The sequence below is a fragment of the Bombyx mori genome, chromosome 21 (genome assembly GCF_030269925.1).
Source record: "Bombyx mori chromosome 21, ASM3026992v2".
Classification (NCBI taxonomy): Eukaryota; Metazoa; Arthropoda; class Insecta; order Lepidoptera; family Bombycidae; genus Bombyx; species Bombyx mori.
Genome location: NC_085127.1, coordinates 7,867,342 through 7,880,136, shown reverse-complemented (window position 1 = coordinate 7,880,136; position 12,795 = coordinate 7,867,342). Strand labels below are relative to the sequence as shown.

The 12,795-nt window shown below is 34.7% G+C and overlaps 1 protein-coding gene across 2 annotated transcripts in view; it reads right to left on the bottom strand.

Moving 5' to 3' along the window:
* NGR-A21 (neuropeptide receptor A21) overlaps window positions 1-12,795 on the bottom strand; it is a 117,854-nt gene that overhangs the window by 34,001 nt on the left and 71,058 nt on the right. For both annotated transcript variants that reach the window (NM_001134247.1, XM_062674542.1), the window contains 1 exon segment: window positions 1,655-2,365. In NM_001134247.1, the coding sequence (NP_001127719.1) occupies window positions 1,655-2,326 (672 nt within the window). In that variant the 5' untranslated portion in view covers window positions 2,327-2,365.

The window sequence follows — 12,795 nt, the reverse complement described above, 5'->3', positions numbered from 1 at the left end:
TAACAAATGTTCACGATTGAATTCCACTTGCTTAGGTGGGCGGCCGAGGTCACAGCCCACCTGGTGTTAAGTGGTCACTGGAGCCTATGGATATCTACAGCGTGAATGCGCCACCAACCTTGAAATATAAGTTCTAAGGTCTCAGTATAGTTACAACGGCTACCCCACCCTTCAAAACGAAACGCATTACTGCTTCACGGCAGAAAAAGGCGGGGTGGTGGTACCCGTGCGGACTTACAAGAGGTCCTACCACCAGTATACGTATATACGAAATTGAAAACAAAATAATTGAAACTGATATTTGATTTGCATGAAAAAAATTCGACCTTGAGATTAGAATTCCGGTCGTGTCCAGCGGGTCGCTTTACATGAGAGCACGGGGGCCCCCCGCCTCTGCTCCGAATGTACTTATTATGTGCCTATATGAATATTAATAACGGAACATAGTTTTGAAACAAATTATTATTCATGTGGCTCGTGAAAAAAATGTTCGTTGGAATATTTTTGTTGTGCTGAAGAGACCGTACGGGAACTCAAGTTATATTTGTATTACATACATTATAAACAATAATGCTATTAATGCATTAGTAGCACACTCTTGTCGTTTCGAAAAGTATTATTATAGTATTTATAGGAGTTGGTAACGTAACACTAAAAAGGTGGACTTTGAGTTATTGTTGCCCATCTAAGGATCATGAAGATCATGAAAAAAATTTTTTTTATGATGCATTTCATATAAAAATCATGCGTGAAGTACAGTAGTAATGAAGGACACTTTAGAATTCTTCTATCACGTTTCCAGAGGGCGCACTTATTCTGATTGAAATCTACAACGATTCAAAACAGACTGAATTATTATTAAGAAATTTGTAAATAAATATAAATAATCTGATAAAAAATATAAGCCCTTTATAGTCTATTTTAGCACATTTGGTTATGAAAATCGGGTCAAATGAATGACATAAATATACAAATTATTTCATAGTAATTTAATTTCATAAAATACTCATTAGAGCATCGATGAGTGTAGAGACGAAGAATATAAATTAAATAATCCTATTACGTCGAATCCATTTTAAAAGGCGTATCTAAATCGTGTTAGCCGTTCGCTTTGGAATGTTTCAAAAGCCGTGAATGTTGTACGGAATTTTTTTTTGTTCATAAAGACAATGGTAAACACGGCGCAATTTGGCAGGCACACCTGTGTGTACAGTTTGTCAAATGACTACCCTTCTTTTCAATGAGCAATTCGTGTGAAATGCCAAGCATGTTCAACATTTAACATCTGTATATTATTATTAAAATCGAGATTCAAGGTTGAAAACCATGGATTTTTCTACTATTATTTTACGAATTTTAATTGTTTTCTCGCTGGCTAGTCTTTTTATTGTACCGAATGATGTGATGGGCAAAGAAGACATCTGTTGTCAAGGAGTTAATGAAGTGGAATTATCAGTTGTATTAAAAAATACCAATTTCATTTTTCAAACCTGTTTCGCGAATATACATACCTCTGCGGAATCTCAATACACGCTACCAGTAACGACTCAAGTTATAAATATTCCTTTAGGGTTGTTAATGCTGTCTATTAAAATTCACGAAAGTTAAATTGGACTCTTCGGTTAAGACAAATAGACTCATAATTAATATTTACCTGAGGAATGCTGAGTATGACGCTCAGGACCCACGCAATTATAACCAGCCTTCCGCTTCTTGTCGCTGTAGCCATACTTTTCATTGGATATTTAACGGCAAGCCACCGATCCACTCCTATTAGTACTAAGACAAAAGTGCTCAAATAAAGAGCTAGCATCTGTAGGAATTTGAATAATTTGCATCCAATATTACCAGCATACCACTGGACAGCAAACGACCAAGCGGCTTCTCCTGCTATACAGAAGATCGTTACTAGCAAGTCAGCTATACTGAGCTGGAATATTAAACTGTAAATGGCGGTCCAAGAAGGTCGTGCTCTTCCTCTGCATCTTTTACTCCTCCGAATGCTTATAATTGTTGCCACATTGCCAATGAAGGATAAAAAAGCCATAGCAGAAAGAACGCTCGCTCTGATTACAGTGGTTTTGGTGAGTACTGGAGCATGTTCTAAGCATGTAAGTTGAGTATCATTGTAAATGAACGATCGGCCAAGGATATCATCAGTCTTTGTGTCATTTAGTATGAGGATCTCTATACATTTTTCTATTGGCCATATTGCACAGACGTTCATATTATTACCATCCGTATTGAATTCTGTGCGAAGAGTTAATTCACTTGGGTACATTATATTACCATCATATAATATGGTACTGTTGCCTTCGTTGTCCATGTTTCGTCATGCGTGGTCTACCGATTAAAGATGAACGAACTGTAACAAAAGACAAAGGAGTATTTTCTTTGGAGCGTTTGCAGACTGGAGACAATGTAGACAAAGTGAATAAATATTTAAATTGATCGTGACGATATGTCATGTTGTGAAAACTAGGTAAACAATAACTTCTTTTTGTTTTGTTTATAAGCTGTGGAGGTTTTAAAAAAATGGTAATTGTCTAAATATAGATTTTCAACATTTAACGAAGATTAAGTATACGTGTAACTAGCTGATACCTGTTTAAATTTTTTTCTTGTTTAGGTTGGTGGACGATCTTGCAGCCCACCTGGTGTTAAGTAGTTACTGGAGCCTATAGACATCTACAACGTAAATGCGCCACCCACCTTGAGATATAAGTTCTAAGGTCTCAGTATAGTTACAATGGCTGCCCCACCCTTCAAACCGAAACGCATTATTGCTTCACGGCAGAAATAGGCAGCGTCGTGATACCTACCCGTGCGAACTCACAAGAGGTCCTACCACCAGTGAAAACGAGATTAATGTGTGATAGTTTGAACATAAATAGTCAATATAATTTAGCGATGAGTGAAAATGTAATTCATGAAGACAAGCATATAGAATTTTAGAACAGCAGAGCATCTTTATCATAGCATATTCATGAGTTTCTCGGTACAAGTCGAAACTTTAAACGATAAACTATGTATGTAACCTCTGAATATTTGTTTGTCCAAAATAAACATCGTTTATCTCGAAGTTGTGGGATGTGAAAGGGTGACGAACCGAAGTAGGGAATAATATTGTGGCTGGTAGTCAACATAAGAAAATTAAATGGTGTCTGTATATACTTTGATAATTCTTAGATTCATGAAGAAGTTGTATTTTAACGTTTGCTATGTGAACTTTTTTTAAGCTATTGCATAGCTTTTATCGCGGGCTTTGAGCGCGGCGACCGAATCAAGAAATTCCGTAACGAAAATAAAACCTAACACCCCCCACTCCGCCTTCCATGTAGCTCACGTTCAATACATTCACACGTTGCGCTTGTGTAGTGTGTGTGAATAAGCGTGGGGCGTGACGTCGCACTGCATGCGCATCATGAAAAGTCTGCCCATCTCTCTCTGGCGCGGTCTAGCTTATTAGTGTGAAGGGGACAGTTAATGTTTTGTAAACCTAATAACTCGAGACCAGCTGCTTCGCGAATGAATTTTAAATTGTCTTCTCTATATAAACAAGCATTATTGCGTGTCTCACATTCTTCATATGCGCTTCAAGTGCTCTTAAACATATACGGGTTTGTATTGTAAGCGGGTATATTTTTAAATTAAATAATTGAGGACTCACATAAAGTCATTCAAACCTAAACTATCATTCCTTGAAATAGAGACTTCTATAAGTACTAACTATAAATGTATGAATTTGCACAAATGTTAATGACCGAAACACAGAGCAAGTGAAGCTGTTCGTCACATGAGTATATGCCTGAATTTGTAGTCGATCTCACGATTTTTTTTTTTTTTATTGCCTTTGTAGGCAGACGGGCATACGGCCCACCTGATGGTGAGTGGTTACCGTCGCCCATGGACTTCAGCAATGCCCGGGGCAGAGCCAAGCCGCTGCCTACCGCTTAATACTCTCCATAAGCCTCGTTTGAAGAAGGACATGTCATAGCGCTCGGGAAACACCGTGGAGGGGAGCTCATTCCATAGCCGGATGGTACGTGGCAAAAAAGATCTCTGGAAACGCACTGTGGATGACCGCAGTGGCTCCAGGTAGTATGGATGAACTCTACTCCGGTGGCGGGCGGTGCGATGGTAAAAACGAGATGCTGGTATCATCTCGAACAATTCTTCAGAGCACTCCCCATGGAACATACGGTACAAAATACAGAGGGAACCGAAGTCCCTCCGCAGACCCAGAGGCTCCATTTTCGGCCCATTAGTCAGGGGCACATACTACGCTACTCTTCGAACTTCTGCGTCGTAGAAATAAGGATAGGACATTGATTTACGTAAATTAAATATGATTACGAATGGTGTGATACAAACGAAATGTTAAAATTTTCATTTCAGGTGGCTGCGCTTAATTAGCTTTGAATATATATCTGCGAAATCTATAAAAACTTCGTTCAAAATCTTAAATTATAACATTTGTAGACAATAAGAATTCCGTTTAACAATTTTAATAAAACAATGGCTCTGGTAACGTATTGTGTGAGTATGCAACGTCCGTCTGAAATTTACCTTTTTCGAGTTTTGTATCGCGATTTCTCAGGATCTGAGGCTAAAAAGGCAGAAGAGTTAGATGTATTTCAAGGAAAAATTGCACATAAAATACGTGTAGCTAATATTTAGAAATATATGTAATAATATAGCGTATATTTAAAAAAAATGATTTTACAAAATCAATTGAGATATTAAATAGAATTTTTTTCATTAAAACATATGAATATTATGAAATGAAATATGTTCTTTTTAATAATAGTTTCTTTTATAATTTATTTAGAAACTATATGTGGTCAATTTATTTAACCTAAATTCATTTTTATCTCCACCTTTTTGATACACATGATATTTTATACTGATTTGATTCTGATTTAAGTTTTATGTGCATATTTCATTATTTCCAATAACCTATTGTAACATTTGAATGAAACTTTTTTAACTTAATTTTGATACTATACCGAAATCTACGGATGTCTTAATTGACTGTATGTTTAACATCTTGTTAAACATACAGTAATTGTTGCACAAGATGTTTAACATCTTGTTAAACATCTTGTGCAACAATTAAAAGCAAAAACATAATTTCAGGCATGTTCCTACGGACATAATTTAAATGCTAAACATTCCCACACTTTAATTTTTACATTTTATACACAATTCTCTACTCTGCAGTTTTTTTGTTCCAGAACACACTTCATGGCGTAGGAAGACAAAACAATTAGAGTGCACAAAGGGAATTCTAGCATAAATCTCAAATTTTATATTCTCAACAAGACATACGAAAACCAAACAAAATACTACATCACTATTCATTACAGTTGCTGATATAACATTATTTGTAAACAAGTTTCCCTTCCAACTTGATGTTGATTCAAAGTTTAACGTTTCTACCTGAATTATGTCTGCTGTATTTATTATATGTACCGGATAAATAATATACACACCATTTTCTATTTTTAATAAATATAATATCTTTAAGCGAGATGTGAACTTTAGAAATTGAGTTTGGTATTAAATATTCAATACCAAACTCAATCCAATATCAAACTCCTATAGGAAAAAAAAAGTAGTTTTATTAACTGACTTCAGAAAAGGAGGAGGTTCTCAATTCGACTGTGTTTTTTTATGTTTGTTACCTCATAACTTTTGATTGGGTGAATCGATATTGATGTTTTTTTTTTATTAGAAAGCTGACACTTTCCGTGTGGTCCGATTTCAATTTAATCCAGTTCTGATAATGGTATCCACGAGAAAACCATATAAGTCTTAAATTTGCATTAAGTACGTGCACGACAAATAGATGAATAACTCAATAACTCAATATCACGCCAACCGATTTCGATGATTTTTGTTTTTAGTGTATATATTAATTTGTTTTGGAATTCCTTTTTTTTTCTATTTGAAGTCGGATTCTATTAAAGCGTATTTCTATTTACAATTATGTATGTAAAATAAACGAATCGTTGTATAGCTTTTATAAGTTAATTGACATTTAGAATAATTAAATTGTTAACTCAGTAAAGTTTTTGGCTTAGTACAAAATCGATGTGCTGAATTCTCACTTTCGAACAGGCTCAGTAAAATTAAGGAAAGTAATTATAATTTTCGAACCACCATTCAGGAGTTCTATAAACTCACTCATCAATCTACACCATGGCTTGCGCTCGACGTTTTCAACACCAAACGTAATTTCTAAGGTCATCGTACTAGCTTTAAGTTTTGAGTCCGTCTGGGTAGGTACCACCATCCTGCCCATGTCTGCCATGAAGTAGTAATGCGTTTCCGTTTGAAGGGTGGGGCATTTATGTTGTAGATGTCTATGGGTTCCGGTACCCACTTAACAACAGAGGGGCTGTGAGCTCGTCTAACCATCTAAGCAATAAAAAAAAAGTATTAAAATGAAATAATTTTTTCTGCTTTTTGTCTTCTAAAAGGCATTCAATAACACATAAGAAACCATTTCTAAAGTATCAACAACAAATGTTTACATATTATTAATTCAAACAAATAAACAGCACATAGATTATAAAGACACAAACAAATAAATTCTCAGTTTTATATTATGTTGGTATCGGCTTAAGTGTTGTCACGGGTAAACACACTCAACTGTTCAAAGTAAAACATTAACCAGTCAATTTTTTTTATATTCCAAACCACCTGAGTGCAATTTACAATGTTCATTGTAATGAAACAAAGTTCAAATTCGAATAGGAAAAAGCATTTACTGAACCAATAAAACAGATACGTGACCAATTTGGTTTAGTTTAATGTCGCCCTATAATTTACAGAAACGATCGAAGGCTCGTGGCGGTGAATCCTTTCTTGCAGCCTTATATAGATCAACAATGGATTTCCAATCTTAAATGGCTTCAATTAAAGGCATGATTCCAAATGATCATAAGAAACACATCATTCTTGTAAAAACCGGGCGACTAAAGGAAATGCTTAATCTCTTATAGCAGGGAAATGGAGCCACAGGCGAGCAGTAGTACGCTAGGTGCGTTATTGCGTTCTTCCAAAAATTCAAATTATGTATTTGACGTTAAAACAAAAACTCCTGGCCTATTTCATTATATCCGTTTGATTAACTATCGCTTTGGGTTCATGAAATATTTGTGTAGATATTCGAAGCCTATATATACAATTTAATCCCACCACTCACCTTTAGATATGAGAATTTATTGTAGTAATTGTAGGGTTGTCGTGTGCTGTCAATAAGTAGGATGGTAGAAAAAGCACATGTGCTATATTCCTAAACCTATCCTGGGATGAGCATACATTTTTCTAAGTAATTATGTACCTAATGTGTGTACACGAACGACTCCCGTAAAATATATTCACATAATACCGGGTAATAAAATTAAACACGGTCATAAACCTGTTTCATTACTGGAGGACGTTGGTACTGTGAGCCTAAATGAACTGGAACCAAGCAAATTTAAACAAGGAATCTCTTTCTATCAACGAAAGAATTTACCTATTTAATTAAAATCCCAAAAAGTAGTTATAGTCTGGTTATGCTATTTTCAAAGGTTATTTTTGAAGTATCCAAATACTTTCCCACACACTTTATCGGTATAATATGCTTTTATTTTTGGAGTTTGTGGCCTATGAGAAGCTGAAAATGCTGTCAATGTCCAGCTATGATTTTAAGTAATAATATTCATTTCACTTGCTGATATTTACTATAAAAACATAGAGCAGTGGAATCATCTGTTCTGTATCAAATATTTGATTTAAATTCATACGTCAGAGGTAACAACACGAGACCTGTGACCGAAAATATCAGAGCTTAAAATCACATTGTTCGGCCTGCTTTAGTATTAAATCAGAAACTTAATTAATATTTTCAAATAATCCTAAAATGAAATTCCTTAGTGAAAATATTCCCTTTTACTCTCGAAAGTATATTGTTTGGGAATGTGAATTGAGCTAAATTAGAATATCATGTAGTTGAACAAAAGTTATGGACATACGATTTCACCAATATTGACTGACTAACTTATTCAGATTCCCAGTCAAATTTTGCAAAAAACTAATATATCTAATATTAGTTTTGGAACGTTTTCATGATGTTCATTCGTTAACTCACACTAAACAGAGAATAATATTTTATGTTTGCAACCGCAAGCTTTGCGGATTAAGACAAAGTACCCATTAAGCTTGTTCCTCTAAATTAAAGCGGTTTTCGTCTCTACTATTTTCTTTACACATTAAGTTTAAATGAAGAACAAACGATTTTATTGTTATTTTTAGTATTATAATATTTGTTATATTTTATGTTTTTTTATTAATTAAAGATTCGGAAGTCAAATAAAATTTATAATAAAACTTTAAATTATATCTTTTATTAATATTCTAATTGACTGTGGTTGAACAATTAGTTTAAAAATGGATATTGGATGGATTTGAAATAAGCTCTTTAGTAGGAAATAAATTTCTTCTAAATAATTTATAAAAAGTGGAATGGTTAATAAACTTTGGATTATCCTGCAAAACTTTGAGATGAAAAATACTACGACTTTGTGTGCTCACTTACAGTCGTTACTGAAAGTAGCATTTTTAACTTACTGATATTATTGCAAAAGCTCTCTAAGTTGCATACAAATTTACCTTTATCAATTTTACTATAGTTCAAAAACCTTACTACTTACTCTAAGTGAATAAATGACCAAAAAATATAATATATGTTATTATTTTATTGATACAGTTCGTTAATTATTTTATTTACAATTTTAAGTAAGCATTTTGTAAACATTTTGCGTATGTAAATTCAACAATCTTAATTAATACCTTTATTCGATAAAACAACTGAACAAATGAAAAATATGAATGTGACATGTTTGTATTGTATTGTCGAAAATATGTGGTATGATTTCAAATTTTTATTGCGCGGTTCGTATTAATTGAAATCTGTTTTTGGATACTGGAGCAATAAATATTACAATATGCATCAACACTACCTTCAAGCGTGAAGCTCTTGACTCTAATATATATAAAATCTTATTCTCTTCTTTTTCTCGACCTTATCCCACAAGGCACAGCGATTTTTTCTATACTATTCTCTTCTATCAGCCGTCAACTCAGCACATTTTTTTATTGCTTATATGGGTGGACGAGCTCACAGCCAACCTGGTATTAAGTGGTTACTGGAGCCCATAGACATCTAAAACGTAAATGCGCCACCCACATTGAGATGTAAGTTCTAAGGTCTCAAGTATAGTTACAACGGCTACCCCACCCTTCAAACCGAAACGCATTACTGCTTCACGGAAGAAATAGGCAGGGTGGTGGTACCTACCCGTGCGGACTCACAAGAGGTCCTACCACCAGTAAACTGGTCACACTCACTGCTCTCTCTCCCATATAGTCATTCACACACCCCATCCATGTTTTCTTCGATCGACTTCTACCTCCTCTACCTTGCACTACTATATATAAAATATCACTAATATATTCGCAAATCCCGTAACTTTACGGGTTTGACTTTCGATGCAAGACTTCTTTAATATATTTTGAAATTTAGCGGGTAAAATTTTATCACACGATTTATTCGTTCATTGAAGTAGTGGATTGTGAGCTTAATGTCATGTGTATAAGATGATAATTGTAGTAGAGTAGGGGAGTATCGTGTCATAAAAACCTTTGCCAATGGTTTTTAAAAAGAACGCGATCTTTGTTCAGTCCAGCTGTCAAAGCCGATTTAAGGACCAACGTTTTTTGTTAAGAATTGACACTTGAAAAAGAAAATGACTGCTTAATTTACAATAAATTACAATCCTAGCCCGAGCATGATCTATTATGAAGAAGCCATTGAGATCTGCGAAAATATCAGGTTCGAAACATTTCGGAAGTAGACTATTTCGTTGCTTTTCCAATAAAATCGAAAAACTGCTAAGTGCTTAGTCAATAAAATGTTACATAAAGGTTACGATGAGCGACTCGTTTTTTTCAACAAACTCAATTTCCGCTATAGAAGGCGTCGTAAAAACGTTCTCGCTTTGTTACATGTTGATGAATAGATGGAAAACATAAATGAAAATTGCTCGTTACATAACTCGTATTTCAAAGAATCCAAACGATAATAGTAAAAATACTGTCATCTAGAGGTATGTTTTATTTCTCTACATGAGAAACGACGGATCGATTCACAATGAAAAAAAAATACATGTGTGCAATTCACCCGTGGTAGAAGTGAAACCTTCCAAAATTAAAATACAATTATCCTAAACGTCTTAAGTATATGTAAAATTTTGTCATTAGTAAATAATTGTAAGGTAGCGCCCTCTGTGAATTGATATTTTAATTTCACGTATAATCCTAAATTAAAATTCACTACAAGAGCTTTCATACACACGTTAGTATTAGAAAATCTCACAGATGGCGCTGTATATTTCTGTCTCATTCTTTGCTGGCTTCATCCTACACATTTTTGTATTTGTGTCTCTTACCTGTCGTTTTTTCCGTTGCATCCGGTTTGAAATCACAACGATTCTAAAGAAGTTTTCACTTCAAAAGATTCTATATTAACACCCTTAAAAAAATAGCCCCCGCTTTTATGAACTCGGTCAAAAGTATTGTCGTATAATATATACCAATCTGGTACAAATTGTGATAGGTAATCTATATATATAAAAATGAATTGCTGTTCGTTAGTCTCGCTAAAACTCGAGAACGGCTGGACCGATTTGGCTAATTTTGGTCTTGAATTATTTGTGGAAGTCCAGAGAAGGTTTAAAAGGTAGATAAATATGAAAATGCTCGGAATTAATTAAAAATAACAATTTTGTTTTCGCTTTGATGTATCCCCCGTCGGACGGATTCATTTTGTTTGTTTTAAGTTTATTTTATACAAAACTTTAGGTCTGTTATTGATCGATTGAGGCAGTACAAAGTCTGCCGGGTCAGCTAGTTTATGATAAAATGTGATATACGTGTGTTCACGAAGATAGGTCGTAAGGAAAGCCAAAGTTGGTACGATCTTATGAAGTACGGTAAACTACTCTTAAGCCTAGTACATAGTTAAGATGACGGCTAAATAAACTGTCTCGCTATATTATAACCTAGTTTTAGTTTATAGGGAATTAAAATCCCAAGGCACCTAACGACATTTATCTAACTGCTTTTTAAATTTAGTATGAACACAAATATTTCGAAAAAGGCTAGAAGTAAACTGACATATTTTATATTCAAAAGATATATTAGTTTTAGTTCTAGTAGAGAAGTTGAAACTAATGAATAATTACACAACACAATACACATATCATTTGAATTTGAACTAAGTAGATGTATTAATCTATGGAATAATATTTTACGTATATATATAATACTAGCGGCCCGCTTCGGCTCCGCTCGGGTCTCTAACAAGAACTTCAACGATATTTGACGTTGTTTTATTTTTTTTAATAAAAGAACACTTATTGCGGCACAAGTATAATAGTTAGACATATGCTGTCGTGACCTTTTTTTGTAAATAATAATGTGTTCTACAAAGTCGTAGTACATTATTTTATTCTATCATCAATAGTTTTCGCAGGGCACGCGATGTAAAGAATATTTTAGATATTTTTTTTACACTTCGGGTTACATTATTGGAGTTATAGTAAGGATTCCTAATTTTTTTCAAAAAAGATTATATCCTATGTCACTCGGGAATAGTGTAGCTTCCAAACAGTGAAAGAATTTTTCAAATCGGTTCATTAGTTTCGTAGCCTATTCAATACAAACAAACAAACAAATCTTTCCTCTTTATAATATTAGTATAGATATTTATAACGAAGTCTGTGTGTAGGAAATGAATGAAAGGTATTCCGGACGGCCACCGCTCAGGTTTCGGCCACCACGTGTGATTTTTAGACTTCTTACTCTCGTTGAAACGTGGTGGCTCGAGTATTGCCGCAGTGGCTGTCGCGGAACGGGTGCTGGGATTGGTTCGAGGAAAATAACGAAGGCTTCAGTATGGCGTTCACACGGTCCTCGTGGCTTGACCGGCGCAGGGCGTAGGAGCGAGTCTTTTCTTCTTCGGTTGGCGCTCTCCTCTTCTTTGGAGAGGTCTGGACTCGTCGGCTCGCTGTCTCGAACTGAATTTGCAGCGAGGTAGGCCCCTTATTTATGGTCGCCCACACGCACTCGGCCAGCGCTATTATGAGTCCGAGCACGGTGGGCGTCTATTGTTCTCTCGGCCGCCTCGCTCGCCTATTGTTTGCCTAGTCGCTCTATTAGTTGCCCGTATTGTGACTCGCTCCTGCGTTCCCACGCCAAATTAAAGACCACGAGGACCAATCTTTATTTACAAAATAACATTTACAAATTAACTTATTTCTATTTACATTTGTATGCTAACTATTTTTAACATACTGACTATCTCTATTTCTATTAAATCTAGCCGTACTTGCGAACATATTCCTATTCTAGCGTATCTATTTACGGACATTTCTGTTTTAACGTATTATCTATTTATTCTCTATTTATTTATCGCGGACATTTTCTATTATTTTACAACTATCTATGTGCATCGCGAACAATATCTATTTAACTATTTTCAATCATTTATGTCCGTTCGGGAATATCTTATTCTAACTATGTTTCTTTATGTCCGTCGCGAACAAAAGGTTTCAGCTTTCTGTATTGACTGAACGGGAACTGTTAGTTGATTAAGGTAGTTTGGTCATAGAAGTTCTCTATCCGATTAGAAAAGTTGATTTGACTTTACCCTTAGTTAGATTGATTGAGTACTATTAAGGC